Genomic DNA, 16,353 nt, shown 5'->3' with positions numbered 1-16,353 from the left:
AACCCATCCATGCCGAACACAGAACATAGAACATTCCAGCACAGCACAGGCCCTTCGGCCCTTGATGTTGAGCTGACCTGTGACCAATGTGAAGCCCATCTTGCAGGCAGTGCGTTCCACGCCCCTACTACTCTCTGGGTAAATAACCTACCTCTGACATCTGTCCTATATCTGTCACCCTCAGTTTAAAGCTATGTCCCCTTGTACTAGCCATCACCATCCAGGGAAAAGGCTCTCCCTGTCCACCCTATCTAACCCTCTGATTATCTTATATGTCTCTATTAAGTCACCTCTCAACCTTCTTCTCTCTAACAAAAACAGCCTCACGTCCCTCAGCCTTTCCTCATAAGACCTTCCCTCCATACCAGGCAACATCCTGGTAAATCTCCTCTGAACCCTTTTCCAAAGCTTCCACATCCTTCCTATAATGCGGTGACCAGAACTGTGCACAATACTCCACAATGCGGCCGCACCAGAGTTTTGTACAGCTGCAGCATGACCTCACGGCTCTGAACCTCAATCCCTCTATGAATAGAGTCATAGAGATGTACAACATGGAAACTGACCCTTCGGTCCAACCCGTCCATGCCGACCCAGATATCCCAACCGAATCTCGTCCCACCTGCCAGCACCCGGCCCATATCCCTCCAAACCCTTCCTATGCATATACCCATCCAAATGCCCTTTAAATCTTGCACAGTCACACAAAGCTGCAGAAGAGAGATACAAGCTGAAGTGGGCACGGTGGTTGGGGATCATCATTCGACAGGATCCTCCCAACAACCAGGGGTATTTCCCACATCAGCACACAGTGAGCTGTTTGTCAAGTGTACAGCCTAGCTTGGCTGGCCTGGGGATGCACAGCCATCTGTGTGAATGGTGCCTCTCTCACACGGAGCCAGACATCCATAATGCTGGCTCTGTCCCTCCAGGTTCTCCCTGTCTATTCCAGCCAGCCCCCTCACAACTTTAAACACCTTGACCAAATCGGCCTTCTCTTCTCCGGGGAGAAAGGTCCAATCTTCCCAGAGGAACGGAATTCCCTCTCAGCCAGTCACATCGCTCTGGAAGCATACTGTCCAAAATAGCAGGGACTCCAGTTGAGAACAAGTCACAGAATCCCTACAGTGTGGAAACAGGCCCTTTGGCCCAACAAGTCCACACTGATCCTCTGAAGAGTAACCCACCCAGACCCACTCCCCTACCCTATTACTTTACATTTACCCCTGACTAATGCCTCTAACCTACATATCCTTGAATACGATGGGCAATCTAGCACGGTCAATCCATCCTAACCTGTACATCTTTGGACTGTGGGAGGAAACTGGAGCACCCGGAGGAAACCCACGCAGACACGGGGAGAATGTGCAAACTTCATACAGATAGTTGCCCAAGGCAGGAATCGAAACCGGGTCCCTGGCGCCGTGAGGCAATAGTGTTAACCACTGAGCCAAACAAGTGTGGCTTTCTTTTGAAAGGATCACTAAGTTCTGAACAAGACACACTGGACTTAAAAAACATTATCTCTGTTTCTCCACAGATGTTGCCTGACCTGCTCAGTTTTTCCAGTTTTTATTTCAGACTTTCAGCATCCACAGTGTTTTGGTTTGATACTGTATGTTTCGTACCCAACGTCCCTCTTTGCAAGGTCCTGTATGCGGTAACAACGAGGACTGCAGATGCCGAAAACCCGAGTCTGGATTAGAGTGGCGCTGGAAAAGCACAGCAGGTCGGGCAGCATCCAAGGAGCAGGAAAATGGAGGGCTTTTCCTGCTCCTTGGATGCTGCCCGACCTGCTGCGCCTTCCCCCCCCCCCGCCCACCCAGCACCACTCCAAACCAGACTAAGGTCCTGCATGCCTCAGTCACTGCCTTCTCAACATGCCTTGACAACTTTCTATCCCCTCTGCTCCCGTATCACCCATTTACGAGAGTGGAGCTTTTCACTTGGGAGAGTGAAAGGCAGCAGGACCACCTCACACTTCTCTGCATTCACCTGTATCTGCCACCAATCTGCCCACTTTAGATTAGATTAGATCTCCAACCTCTCACTGTATCACTGTCGTCCTGTCAGTTCACAATACTTCTTGTGTTGCTTACGAGTATTGACATTGTGCCCTGTGCACACAAGTCCAGGCACACTGTGTTGAAGTTTCAGAATAAAAGCTAACACATCGTACGCCTTCTTAACAACCCTATCAACCTAGGTGGCAACTTCCAGGGATCTATGTACCTGATCACCGAGATCTCTCTGCTCATCCACACTGCCAAGAAACTTCCCATTAGCCCAGATCTCTGCATTCCTGTTCCTCCTTCCAAAGTGAAACATCTCATACTTTCCACATTAAACTCCATTTGCCACCTCTCAGCCCAGCTCTGCAGCTTATCTCTGTCCCTCTGTAACCTGCAACATCCTTCAGCACTATTCACAACTCCACCAACCTTAGTGTCATCCACAAATTTACTAACCCATCCTTCTACACCCTCATTCAAGTCGTTTATAAAAATGACAAACAGCAGTGGACCCAAAATAGATCCTTGTGGTACCCCACTAGTAACTGAACATTTCCCATCAACCATCACCCTCTGTCTTGTTTCAGTTGGCTAGTTTCTGATCCAAACCGCTAAATCACCCTCAATCCCAAGCCTCTGTATTTTGTGAAATAATTTACCGTGGGGAACCTTATCGAACGCTTTACTGAAATCCATATAAACCACATCAACTGCTTTACCCTCATCCACCTATTTGGTCACCTTCTCAAAGAACTCCATAAGGTTTGTGAGACATGACCTACCCTTCACAAAACCGTGGTGACTATCCCTGACCAACTTCCTAGATGATTATAAATCCTATCTCTTATTACCCTTTCCGAAGTCAGGCTAACTGGTCTCTCATTACCCGGGTTGTCTCTACTCCCCTTCCTGAACAAGGGAACTACATTTGCTCTCCTCCAGTCTTCTGGCACTGTTCCTGTAGAAAACGATGACATAAAGATCAAAGCCAGAGGCTCTGCAAGCTCATCCCTGGCTTCCCAGAGAATCCTCGGATTAATCCCATCTGGCCCAGGGGACTTATCTATTTTTATGCTTTTCAGAATTGCTAATACCTCCTCCTTGTGAACCTCAATCCCATTGAGTCTAGTAGCCTATATCTCCGTATTCTCTCCAACAACATTGTCTTTTTCTAATGTGAATACTGATGAAAAATAGGCTCTTCTCCTCTCTACTCGGACTCCACACACAACTTCCCACTACTGTCCTTGATTGGCCCTGATCTTACTCTAGTCATTCTTTTATTCCTGATATGAGGGTTTTCCTTGATCCTATCGTCTCACGTCCCCTCCTGGCTCTTCCTAGCTCTCCCTTTTAGGTCTTTCCCGGATAACGTGTAACTCCCAACCATCCTAACTGAGCCTTCACGTCTCATCCCAACATAAGCCGCCTCCTTCCTCTTGACAAGAGATTCAACTTCTCCAGTAAACCTCGGCTCCCTCGCTCGACCACTTCCTCCCTGCCTGACAGGTACATACTTCTCAAGGACCCGCAGTAGCTGTTCCTTGAATAAGCTCCACATTTCGATAGTGCCCGTCCCCTGCAGTTTCCTTCCCCATTCTGTGCATCCTAAACCGTGCCCAATAGCACCGTAATTGCCTTTCCCCCAGCTATAACCGGAGTGGACCTGACAGGCCCCTTGGGACAGAAGAAGGACATTCAGCCCCTCGAGCCTGTTACCCAGGAACAGGAGGATAGTTATTCAGTCCCTCACACCCACTGCACATGAAGAACAGGAGTCCATTCATAATCTCAACGCTGTTACAATGGAACAGAGGAGGCTGCTTGGTCTTCCAACCTGATGCCCAGGAACCAGAGTGCAGTCTACAACCTGCTTTAACCTGCTAGGCAGGAAAACCTACCCAGGAACAGGTGAACGTCCCGATCCTAGTTACAGCTACAACACTGGCACCCAGTCGACAATGTGGAAGAATTGCCCAGGTGTGTCCTCCACACAGGAACCTGAACAAGCCCAACTCGGCCAATTCCTGCCCCATCGGTCTATTCTGATCAGGTAAACGATGGAAGGTGTCACCAACAGTGTTACCCAAGCAGCTCTCTGCTCAGCAATGACCTGCTCAGTGACGGGATCCCCCCCCCCACCCCCAGGGTCACTCAGCTCCTGTCCTCATTACGGCCTTGGTTCAAACACGGACACAGAGTTGAATCCCAGAGTGGGGGGTGAGGAGGAGGGAGCGTGAGAGCTACAGCCCTCAACACCAAGGCTGCGTTTGACCAAGGAGCCCCTACAAAAAAAACGGGAATCAGTGGGTATCAAGGGGCCACACTCTCTGGTGGTTGGAGTCCTACCTGACACCAAGGAAGATGGTCGTGGTTGTGGGAGGGTCAGTCACCTCACCCTCCAGGACCATCTCTGCAGGAGCCCCTCGGGGTAACGTCCCAGGGCCCCGACCACCTTCATCAATATTTTATAAACGTATGACCGAGAGGAGGCCACTCGTCCCTTCGGGCCTGCCCCATCACTCAATAAGGTAAAAACAATGACTGCAGATGCTGGAAACCAGATTCTGGATTAGTGGTGCTGGAAGAGCACAGCAGTTCAGGCAGCATCCGAGGAGCAGGGAAATCAACGTTTACTGCTGCCTGAACTGCCGTGCTCTTCCAGCACCACTAATCCAGAATCTATCACTCAATAAGTTGATCTTTCCTTTTGCATTACGGGCAAAAACAAACCAACGCACAGTTCGTTTCGTCATTTTGTTTATTCAAGATGGGGGCCCTGAGTCTCTGCCTCCCACACCTCGGCGGCCAGGAAGGAAGGGAACAGTGCGTCGATCGGAAAGACGCGTGGACAAGACAACTCCGACTTCGGTCTGGGTCCCACTTACCTCTGCTTGAGGGAGAAGTGATGGCGATTGGACGAGGAGTATTGGACCTGAAGGAGAAAGAAAGAGAAATCATCGATGTGCAATACCTTCTGGGGTTTGCTGTAATGAAGGTGCTCTTCCTACTCCCTGTGAGGACTCTGGGTCTGTCAGACAGGAACAGGAGGAGGCTAAAACAACTGCAGATACTGGAATCCAAGGTGGACAAGTGGGAGGCCGGAAGGACACAGCCAACCAGGCAGCATCAGGAGCTGGACAAGGCAACAGTTCGGGTGGAACCCTTCATCAGGAACAGCAGGAGGCCATTCAACCCTCCCCTCCAGACTGTTACATAGGAACAGGAGGAGGCCATTCAACCCTCCCCTCCAGACTGTTACATAGGAACAGGAGGAGGCCATTCAACTCTCCCCTTCAGACTGTTACACAGGAACAGGAGGAGGCCATTCGGCCCTCCCCATCCAGACTGTTACACAGGAACAGGAGGAGGCCATTCGGCCCTCCCCATCCAGACTGTTACACAGGAACAGGAGGAGGCCATTCAACCCTCCCCTCCAGACTGTTACACAGGAACAGGAGGAGGCCATTCGGCCCTCCCCATCCAGACTGTTACACAGGAACAGGAGGAGGCCATTCGGCCCTCCCCATCCAGACTGTTACACAGGAACAGGAGGAGGCCATTCGGCCCTCCCCTTCAGACTGTTACACAGGAACAGGAGGAGGCCATTCGGCCCTCCCCTTCAGACTGTTACACAGGAACAGGAGGAGGCCATTCAACCCTCCCCATCCAGACTGTTACATAGGAACAGGAGGAGGCCACAGCCCCTGAAAGATCACATTCTGATTTTAAGGTTATTCCCACTTGATTCAGTCTCACCTCGCATGTACGTTCTAACCAGCCTGTCAAAACCTTGAGGAACGCTGAACAGACAAGTTGGACCAAAGGGCTGTCTCCGTGCTGTACATTTCTATGACTTGAATCTGATCAGTCTTTAACCTTCTACCTTTATGCTCTGACAAAGGGTCACAGAGGGAAACATCGATTCTCTCCATGGAGGCTGTTGGTCCTGCTCAGTGTTTCCAGAACTTTCTATTTTCCTTCCGGGTTTCCAGCATCTTTGCAGCTGTATCCCCCCCCCCCCAATACTTAGAGTCACAGAGATGTACAGCACGGAAACAGACCCTTCGGCAAAACCCGTCCGTGTTGACCCAGATGTCCCTAACCCTATCAAGTCCCACCTGCCAGCCCTTGGCCCATATCCCTCCAAACCCTTCCTATCCCTGTCCCCATCCAGATGCCTTTTAAATGCTGTCATTGTACCAGCCTCCACCACTTCCTCTGGCAGCTCATTCCACACACGCACCACCCTCTGGGTGAAAAAGTTACCCCTTAGGTCCCTTTTAAATCTTTCCACCTCACCTTAAACCTATGGCCCTCTAGTTCTGGACTCCCCAACCCTAGGGAAGAGACCTTGTCTGTTTATCCGACCCATGCCCCTCATGATTTTATAAACCCCTCACAAGGTGACCCCTCACACTCTGGGGGAGTAAACCCCAACCTATTCAGTCTCTCCCTTTAGCTCAAACTCTCCAGCCCTCACAGCATTTCTGTGGGATCACTGTTGTTGAAAATCCTCCCTCTACAAGGGACGCTCAAGTGAAAATCTAGCACCTTATTTTGGAGGGTCAGTCATTGGTGAAGCCACTGGAGACGTTTGAGTCAAAGCTATTGTGCAAGACAGTCTGCACCCGAAAGAGTGAGTTAACACTTCATAGAGGTAAAAACAATGACTGCAGATGCTGGAAAGCAAATACTGGATTAGTGGTGCTGGAAGAGCACAGCAGTTCAGGCAGCATCCAACGAGCAACGAAATCGATGCTTCGGGCAAAAGCCCTTCATCAGGAATAAAGGCAATGAGTCTGAAGCATGGAGAGATAAGCTAGAGGAGGGTGGGGGTGGGGAGAGAGTAGATAAGTACAATGGGTGAGTGGGGGAGGGGATGAAGGTGATAGGTCAAGGAGGAGAGGGTGGAGTGGATAGGTGGAAAAGAAGATAGGCAGGTCAGACAAGTCATGGGGACAGTGCTGAGTTGGTAGTTTGAAACTAGGATGAGGTGGGGGAAGGGGAAATGAGGAAACTGTTGAAGTTCACATTGATGCCCTGGGGTTGAAATGTTCCGAGGCAGAAGATGAGGCGTTCTTCCTCCAGGCGTCTGGTGGTGAGGGAGTGGCGGTGAAGGAGGCCCAGGACCTCCATGTCCTCGGCAGAGTGGGAGGGGGAGTTGAAATGTTGGGCCACGGGGCGGTTTGGTTGATTGGTGCAGGTGTCTCAGAGATGTTCCCTAAAGCGCTCTGCTCGGAGGCACCCAGTCTCCCCAATGTAGAGGAGACCACATCGGGAGCAACGGATACAATAAATGCTATTGGTGGATGTGCAGGTGAAACTTTGATGGATGTGGAAGGCTCCTTTAGGGCCTTGGATAGAGGTGAGGGAGGAGGTGTGGGCACAGGTTTTACAGTTCCTCCGGTGGCAGGGGAAAGTGCCAGAATGGGAGGGTGGGTCGTAGGGGGATGTGGACCTGACCAGGTAGTCGCGGAGGGAACGGTCTTTGCGGAAGGCGGAAAGGGGTGGGGAGGGAAATATATCCCTGATGGTGGGGTCCGTTTGGAGGTGGCGGAAATGTTGGCGGATGATTTGGTTTATGTGAAGGTTGGTAGGGTGGAAGGTGAGCACCAGGGGCATTCTGTCCTTGTTACGGTTGGAGGGGTGGGGTCTGAGGGCGGAGGTGCGGGATGTGGACGAGATGCGTTGGAGGGCATCTTTAACCACGTGGGAAGGGAAATTGCGGTCTGTAAAGAAGGAGGCCATCTGGTGTGTCCTGTGGTGGAACTGGTCCTCCTGGGAGCAGATCCGGCGGAGGCGGAGAAATTGGGAATACGGGATGGCATTTTTGCAAGAGGTAGGGTGGGAAGAGGTGTAATCACTCGCCTGGAGGAAGAACACCTCATTTTCCGCCTCGGAACACTTTAACCCCAGGGCATCAATGTGGACTTCAACAGTTTCCTCATTTCCCCTTCCCCCACCTCATCCTAGTTCTAAACTTCCAGCTCAGCACTGTCCCCATGACTTGTCCGACCTGCCTATCTTCTTTTCCACCTACCCACTCCACCCTCTCCTCCCTGACCTATCACCTTCATCCCCTCCCCCACTCACCCATTGTACTCTATGCTACTCTCTCCCCACCCCCACCCTCCTCTACCTTATCTCTCCATGCTTCAGGCTCACTGCCTTTATTCCTGATGAAGGGCTTTTGCCTGAAACGTCGATTTCGCTGCTCGTTGGATGCTGCCTGAACTGCTGTGGTCTTCCAGCACCACTAATCCAGTAACACTTCATAGAGTCCAGACAGTATGAAAGCATGCCATTCCACCATAAAGTCCACACCAACTCTCTGAAGACCATCCCACCCAGACCCCTGTAACCCTACATTTCACATGACTAACTAACCTAGCCCACACATCCCTGGGCATTATGGGTAATTTCGCACGGCCAATCCACACTAACCTGCACATCCCTGGGCACTATGGGTAATTTAGCACGGCCAATCCACCCTAACCTGCGCACCCCTGGGCACTATGGGTAATTTAGCATGGCCAATCCACCCTTACCTACACATCCCTGGGCACTATGGGTAATTTAGCACGGCCAATCCACCCTGACCTGCGCATCCCTGGGCACTATGGGTAATTTAGCACGGCCAATCCACCCTAACCTGCGCACCCCTGGGCACTATGGGTAATTTAGCATGGCCAATCCACCCTTACCTACACATCCCTGGGCACTATGGGTAATTTAGCACGGCCAATCCACCCTACCTGCGCATCCCTGGGCACTATGGGTAATTTAGCACGGCCAATCCACCCTAACCTGCGCACCCCTGGGCACTATGGGTAATTTAGCATGGCCAATCCACCCTTACCTACACATCCCTGGGCACTATGGGTAATTTAGCACGGCCAATCCACCCTGACCTGCGCATCCCTGGGCACTATGGGTAATTTAGCATGGCCATTCCACCCTAACCTGCACATCCCTGGGCACTATGGGTAGTTTAGCATGGCCAATCCACCCTAACCTGCGCATTCCTGGGCACTATGGGTAATTTAGCACGGCCAATCCACCCTAACCTGCACATCCCTGGGCACTATGGGTAATTTAGCACGGCCAATACAACCTAACCTGAACAACCCTGGACTGTGGGAGGAAATCGGAGCACCCGGAGTGAACCCATGCAGACACCAGGGGAGAATGTGTGAACCCCACACAGACAGTCACCCCGAGGCTGGAGTTGAACCCGGCTCCCTGGTGCCATGAGGCAGCAGTGCTAACCACCGAACCACCACCTGCAAAGGCACTGCAAGATAAATTCCAACCACTAGCACACAAAGGAGTGATGTTGGGAGGAGATAACCAGTGTGTGTATCTCATGAGCGTCAGTTTGTACTTGGGTGGTCTGGCCTGAACAAGCAATGGAGCTGACCGAAATGTGAATTTACTCTCATCCCCAGCCTCAGAATCTCACAAGAGCCCGTGGAGTGCAGAGTGAGTGTAGCTAGCTCTTAAGTACAATGTCATAAATCTATTCTCTCACTCAAGATCCACTCAGCTTCTGCAGGAGACTCTGTGTAGGTATCCACCACCCTCCACACCACCCGCCCCCGGCCACCCCGTCAGTGATACAAACAAGCGAGAGAACTGCTGTGATCTCCAGGAGGAACGGGGGTTGGAATGATCATCAGCTGGACAGATGAATGGTGATGCAGATAGCGTGGGTTGAATTCCAGCACTGGATGAGGAGACCATGAAGGTCTCTCAATCTCCTTAACCTCTCCCCTCACTTGCGGCGCGGTAACTCTCAGATTAAACCCGCCACCCTTTGCGAGCGTCCAAGGAGAGAGCAGCATTACGTCACTATGGCGACTTCCCTGTTACCCGAGGCACCTCTCATGGTTCCAGTGAAGTGGAGAAACCGTGCCCCCCCTTCCCCCCGCCTCAGGGAGGATGGGGGAATTCGAGGATGTCAATGAGTAATACCCACTGGGAAGGGAAGCAGAAGGGACAGGGAGGAGACTCTTTGAGATGCTGTGAGTGGTCCTGGAATCCAGGACCAGAGAGTGCGGTGGAAGCCGGTTCAGTCTTTGGAATATTATGTTCAATCTGGTCTCCCTGCTGTCAGAAGGATGGTGTGAAACTTGAAAGGGTTCAGAAAAGATGTACAAGGATGCTGGAGGGTTTGAGCTACAGGGAGAGGCTGAACAGGCTGGGGCAGTTTTCCCTGGAGCGTCAGAGGCTGAGGGGGTGACCTTATAGAGGTTTACAAAATCATGAGGGACGTGGATCGGATAAATTGACAAAGTCTTTTCCCTCTGGGGTGGGGTGTAGGTTTAGGGTGAGAGGGGAAAGGGGCCTAAGGGGCAACCTTTTCATGCAGAGGGTGGTACGTGTATGGAATGAGCTGCCAGAGGAAGTGGTGGAGGCTGGTACAATGACAGCATTTAAAAGGTGGATGGGGACATGAATAGGAAGGGTTTAGAGGGATATGGGCCAAGGGCTGGCAAATGGGATGAGATTAATTTCCGATAAATTGTTGATGCGAACGAGTTGGACCAGAGGGTCTGTTTCCGTGCTGCACACATCTCTGACTCTAATCAAGGCGCTGGAAAGGCAATTAGACAGTTTCTTCGAAAAGGACGGTGGCGCATGGTCACTGGGGGAAAGAGGGGACATGGGACACCGTGAAACGCTCGTTCAGAGAGGAGGAGGTGGAGGGCTTCCTTCTGCAGTCTCACCGTTTGGGGATGGTGTCAAAGACAATGCAAGGCCAGAACTAGAGGAGACGCCGGAAATCTCAGGGTTGAAGGGATGGAGGCGATTTGAAAACAAAGCTGAGAGTTTGAAAGCTAAGGCATTGCCAAAGGTTTACTGCAGGACAGTGAGGACAGGGGCTGGTTAGTTCAGGGGTGGGAATGACCAGGACCACCTCAAGGTCAGAAACATGGACGGCTGACCGAGAGAAATAGGGAGAGAGAGAGAGAGAGAGAGAAAGAGACAAAGAGGTCAATGTCTGACCAGTCAAGGCCTGATACACTGTCAAAGGGCCTCCCCATCAGAGAGAGGAATGAAAGAAAGGTGACTTGCGTCAGTAGAAAGGTGAAAGAGAGGATGCTGGGAGAGAAATGAACATGCAAAATCATATCATACTGTAGTCACTTGGAGCTGAAGGACAAAACACTGACCTTCGAAGATGGAGGTCGTTTGGTGGAATCTGCAGGGAACAGGAAATAAAAACCACGCATTTAAAATGATCAAACCTGCGAGAGACAAGACGCAACTTTAGCCAAATGGATCAGTGAATCGGTAAAGTGACAGGAGGCAGATGACAAGGGACGATTGGAAGATAGGACTCAGACAACATGACTGTCAAAGGAAGGAAAACCTGGGGTTCTGCAACAAAGTGGGAGCAGGGTAAAGGGGGACAGCAGAGGGGACGGTGAGTGTGAGGGAGAGCAGAGGGGACGGTGAGTGAGTGAGAAAGAAGAGGGGACGGTGAGTGTGAGAGAGAGCAGGGGGGACGGTGAGTGTGAGAGAGAGCAGGGGGGATGGTGAGTGTGAGAGAGAGCAGAGGGGACGGTGAGTGTGAGAGAGAGCAGGGGGGACGGTGAGTGTGAGAGAGAGCAGGGGGGATGGTGAGTGTGAGAGAGAGCAGAGGGGACGGTGAGTGTGAGAGAGAGCAGAGGGGACGGTGAGTGTGAGAGAGAGCAGGGGGGATGGTGAGTGTGAGAGAGAGCAGAGGGGACGGTGAGTGTGAGAGAGAGCAGGGGGGGACGGTGAGTGTGAGAGAGAGCAGAGGGGACGATGGGTGTGAGAGAGAGCAGAGGGGACGGTGAATGAGGGAGAAAGCAGAAGGGACTGTCAGTGTGAGAGTGAGCAGAGGGGACGGTGAGTGTGAGAGAGAGCAGAGGGGACGGTGAGTGTGAGAGAGCAGAGGGGATGGTGAGTGTGAGAGAGCAGAGAGGACGGTAAGTGTGTGAGAGAGAAAAGGGGACGGTGAGTGAGAGAGAGCAGAGAGGACGATGAGTGTGAGAATGAGCAGAGGGGATGTTGAGTGTGAGAAAGAGCAGAGGGGACGGTGAGTGTGAGAGAGCAGAGGGGACGGTGAGTGTGATCGAGAGCAGAGGGGACGGTGAGTGTGAGAGAGAGCAGAGGGGCGGTGAGTGTGAGAGAGCAGAGGGGACGGTGTGTGTGAGAGAGCAGAGGGGACGGTGAGTGTGTGAGAGAGCAGAGGGGATGGTGAGTGTGAAAGTGAGCAGAGGGGACGGTGAGTGTGAGAGAGAGCAGAGGGGATGGTGAGTGCGAGAGAGCAGAGGGGACGGTGAGTGTGAGAGAGAGCAGAGGGGAGGGTGAGTGAGAGAGAGAGCAGAGGGGACGGTGAGTGTGAGAGTGAGCAGAGGGGACAGTGAGTGTGAGAGAGAGCAGAGGGGAGGGTGAGTGAGAGAGAGAGCAGAGGGGACGGTGAGTGTGATCGAGAGCAGAGGGGACGGTGAGTGTGAGAGAGAGCAGAGGGGACGGTGAGTGTGAGAGAGAGCAGAGGGGACGTTGAGTGTGAGAGAGAGCAGAGGGGACTGTGAGTGTGAGAGAGAGCAGAGGGGACGGTGAGTGTGAGAGAGAGCAGAGGGGACGGTGAGTGAGAGTGAGAGCAGAGGGGATGGTGAGTGTGAAAGTGAGCAGAGGGGACGGTGAGTGTGAGAGAGAGCAGAGGGGACGGTGAGTGTGAGTGAGAGCAGAGGGGACGTTGAGTGTGAGAGAGAGCAGAGGGGACTGTGAGTGTGAGAGAGAGCAGAGGGGACGGTGAGTGTGAGAGAGAGCAGAGGGGACGATGGGTGTGAGAGAGAGCAGAGGGGACGGTGAATGAGGGAGAAAGCAGAAGGGACTGTCAGTGTGAGAGTGAGCAGAGGGGACGGTGAGTGTGAGAGAGAGCAGAGGGGACGGTGAGTGAGAGAGAGCAGAGGGGACGGTGAGTGTGAGAGAGAGCAGAGGGGACGGTGAGTGTGAGAGTGAGCAGAGGGGACGGTGAGTGAGAGAGAGCAGAGGGGACGGTCAGTGTGAGTGAGAGCAGAGGGGACGGTGAGTGAGGGAGAGAGCAGAGGGGACGGTGAGTGTGTGAGAGAGCAGAGGGGACGGTGAGTGAGAGAGAGCAGAGGGGACGGTGAGTGTGAGAGTGACCAGAGGGGGCGGTGAGTGTGAGAGAGAGCAGAGGGGACAGTGAGTGTGAGACAGCAGAGGGGATGGTGAGTGTGAGAGAGCAGAGGGGACGGTGAGTGTGAGAGTGAGCAGAGGGGACGGTGAGTGAGAGAGAGCAGAGGGGACGGTGAGTGTGAGAGAGCAGAGGGGACGGTGAGTGTGAGAGAGAGCAGGGGGGACGGTGAGTGTGTGAGAGAGCAGAGGAAACGGTGAGTGTGAGCGAGCTAAGAGGGGACAGTGAGTGTGAGAGAGAGCAGAGGGGACGGTGAGTGTGAGAGAGCAGAGGGGACGGTGAGTGTGAGAGACAGCAGAGGGGACGGTGAGTGTGTGAGAGAGCAGAGGGGACGGTCAGTGTGAGTGAGAGCAGAGGGGACGGTGAGTGTGAGAGTGAGCAGAGGGGGCGGTGAGTGTGAGAGAGTGCAGAGGGGACAGTGAGTGTGAGAGAGCAGAGGGGATGGTGAGTGTGAGAGAGCAGAGGGGACGGTGAGTGTGAGAGTGAGCAGAGGGGACGGTGAGTGTGAGAGAGCAGAGGGGACGGTGAGTGTGAGTGAGAGCAGAGGGGACGGTGAGTGTGAGAGTGAGCAGAGGGGACGGTGAGTGTGAGAGAGCAGAGGGGACGGTGAGTGTGAGAGAGAGCAGGGGGGACGGTGAGTGTGAGAGAGAGAAGAGGGGACGGTGAGTGTGAGAGAGAGCAGGGGGGACGGTGAGTGTGTGAGAGAGCAGAGGGAACGGTGAGTGTGAGAGAGAGCAGGGGGGACGGTCAGTGTGAGTGAGAGCAGGGGGGAGGGTGAGTGAGGGAAAGAGCAGAGGGGACGGTGAGTGTGTGAGAGAGCAGACGGGACGGTGAGTGTGAGAGAGAGCAGAGGGGAGGGTGAGTGTGAGAGAGAGCAGAGGGGATGGTGAGTGTGAGAGAGTGCAGGGGGGACGGTGAGTGTGAGTGAGAGCAGAGTGGACGGGAAGTGTGAGAGAGAGCAGATGGGACGGTGAGTGTGTGAGAGAGCAGAGGGGAGGGTGAGTGTGTGAGAGAGCAGAGGGGAGGGTGAGTGTGTGAGAGAGCAGAGGGGACGGTGAGTGTGAGAGAGCAGAGGGGACGGTGAGTGTGAGAGAGAGCAGAGGGGACGGTGAGTGTGAGAGAGCAGAGGGGACGGTGAGTGTGAGAGAGAGCAGAGGGGACGGTGAGTGTGAGAGAGAGCAGAGGGGAGGGTGAGTGTGTGAGAGAGCAGAGGGGACGGTGAGTGTGAGAGAGCAGAGGGGACGGTGAGTGTGAGAGAGAGCAGAGGGGACGGTGAGTGTGAGAGAGCAGAGGGGACGGTGAGTGTGAGAGTGAGCAGAGGGGATGGTGAGTGAGAGAGAGCAGAGGGGACGGTGAGTGTGAGAGAGAGCAGAGGGGACGGTGAGTGTGAGAGTGAGCAGAGGGGGCGGTGAGTGTGAGAGAGTGCAGAGGGGACAGTGAGTGTGAGAGAGCAGAGGGGATGGTGAGTGTGAGAGAGCAGAGGGGACGGTGAGTGTGAGAGTGAGCAGAGGGGACGGTGAGTGTGAGAGAGCAGAGGGGACGGTGAGTGTGAGTGAGAGCAGAGGGGACGGTGAGTGTGAGAGTGAGCAGAGGGGACGGTGAGTGTGAGAGAGCAGAGGGGACGGTGAGTGTGAGAGAGAGCAGGGGGGACGGTGAGTGTGTGAGAGAGCAGAGGGAACGGTGAGTGTGAGAGAGAGAAGAGGGGACGGTGAGTGTGAGAGAGAGCAGGGGGGAGGGTGAGTGAGGGAAAGAGCAGAGGGGACGGTGAGTGTGTGAGAGAGCAGAGGGGAGGGTGAGTGTGAGAGAGAGCAGAGGGGAGGGTGAGTGAGGGAAAGAGCAGAGGGGACGGTGAGTGTGTGAGAGAGCAGACGGGACGGTGAGTGTGAGAGAGAGCAGAGGGGAGGGTGAGTGAGGGAAAGAGCAGAGGGGATGGTGAGTGTGAGAGAGAGCAGGGGGGACGGTGAGTGTGAGTGAGAGCAGAGTGGACGGGAAGTGTGAGAGAGAGCAGATGGGACGGTGAGTGTGTGATAGAGCAGAGGGAGTGTGTGAGTGTGAGAGAAAGCAGAGGGGACGGTGAGTGTGAGAGAGAGCAGAGGGGAGGGTGAGTGTGTGAGAGAGCAGTGGGGAGGGTGAGTGTGTGAAAGAGCAGAGGGGAGGGTGAGTGTGAGAGAGAGCAGAGGGGACGGTGAGTATGAGAGAGAGCAGAGGGGACGGTGAGTGTGAGTGAGAGCAGAGAGGACGGTGAGTGTGAGAGAGAGCAGAGGGGACGGTGAGTGTGAGAGAGAGCAGAGGGGACGGTGAGTGTGTGAGACAGCAGGGGGGACGATGGGTGTGAGAGAGTGCAGACGGAACGGTGAGTGTGAGAGAGAGCACAGGGAACGGTGAGTGAGAGTGAGAGCAGAGGGGACGGTGAGTGTGAGAGAGAGCAGAGGGAACGGAGAGTGTGAGAGAGAGCAGAGGGGACGGTGAGTGTGAGAGAGAGCAGAGGGGAGGGTGAGTGAGAGAGAGAGAGCAGAGGGGACGGTGAGTGTGAGAGAGAGCAGTGGGGACGGTGAGTGTGAGAGAGAGCAGAGGGGACGGTGAGTGTGAGAGAGAGCAGACGGGACGGTGTGAGAGAGAGCAGAGGGGACGGTGTGTGTGAGAGAGAGCAGAGGGGACGGTGAGTGTGAGAGAGAGCAGAGGGGACGGTGAGTGTGAGAGACAGCAGAGGGGAGGGTGAGTGTGAGAGAGCAGAGGGGATGGTGAGTGTAAGAGAGAGAGCAGAGGGGACGGTGAGTGTGAGAGAGAGCAGTGGGGACGGTGAGTGTGAGAGAGAGCAGAGGGGACGGTGAGTGTGAGAGTGAGCAGAGGTGACGGTGATTGAGAGAGAGCAGAGGGGACGGTCAGTGTGAGTGAGAGCAGAGGGGACGGTGAGTGAGGGAGAGAGCAGAGGGGACGGTGAGTGTGAGAGAGAGCAGAAGGGGCGGTGAGTGTGAGAGAGCAGAGGGGACGGTGAGTGTGAGAGAGAGCAGAGGGGACGGTGAGTGAGGGAGAGAGCAGACGGGACGGTGAGTGTGAGAGTGAGCAAAGGGGACGGTGAGTGAGAGAGAGCAGAGGGGATGGTGAGTGTGAGAGTGAGCAAAGGGGACGGTGAGTGAGAGAGAG

At 53.9% G+C, this 16,353-nt stretch overlaps 1 protein-coding gene across 1 annotated transcript in view; it reads right to left on the bottom strand.

The window, feature by feature from the left end:
* Positions 1-16,353, bottom strand: part of LOC140460016 (E3 ubiquitin-protein ligase RNF212B-like) — an 830,347-nt gene that overhangs the window by 769,520 nt on the left and 44,474 nt on the right. Inside the window, exons 6-7 of the mRNA XM_072554422.1 lie at positions 11,192-11,220; positions 4,901-4,947 (exon numbers count right to left, since the gene is read on the bottom strand). Of these exons, the coding sequence (XP_072410523.1) occupies positions 4,901-4,947; positions 11,192-11,220 (76 nt within the window). The remainder of the gene's footprint in view (positions 1-4,900; positions 4,948-11,191; positions 11,221-16,353) is intronic.

This window comes from Chiloscyllium punctatum, chromosome 36, assembly GCF_047496795.1.
Source record: "Chiloscyllium punctatum isolate Juve2018m chromosome 36, sChiPun1.3, whole genome shotgun sequence".
Lineage (NCBI taxonomy): Eukaryota > Metazoa > Chordata > Chondrichthyes > Orectolobiformes > Hemiscylliidae > Chiloscyllium > Chiloscyllium punctatum.
Note: the sequence above shows the minus strand (reverse complement) of the source record. Positions and strands in the feature narration are given on the sequence as shown.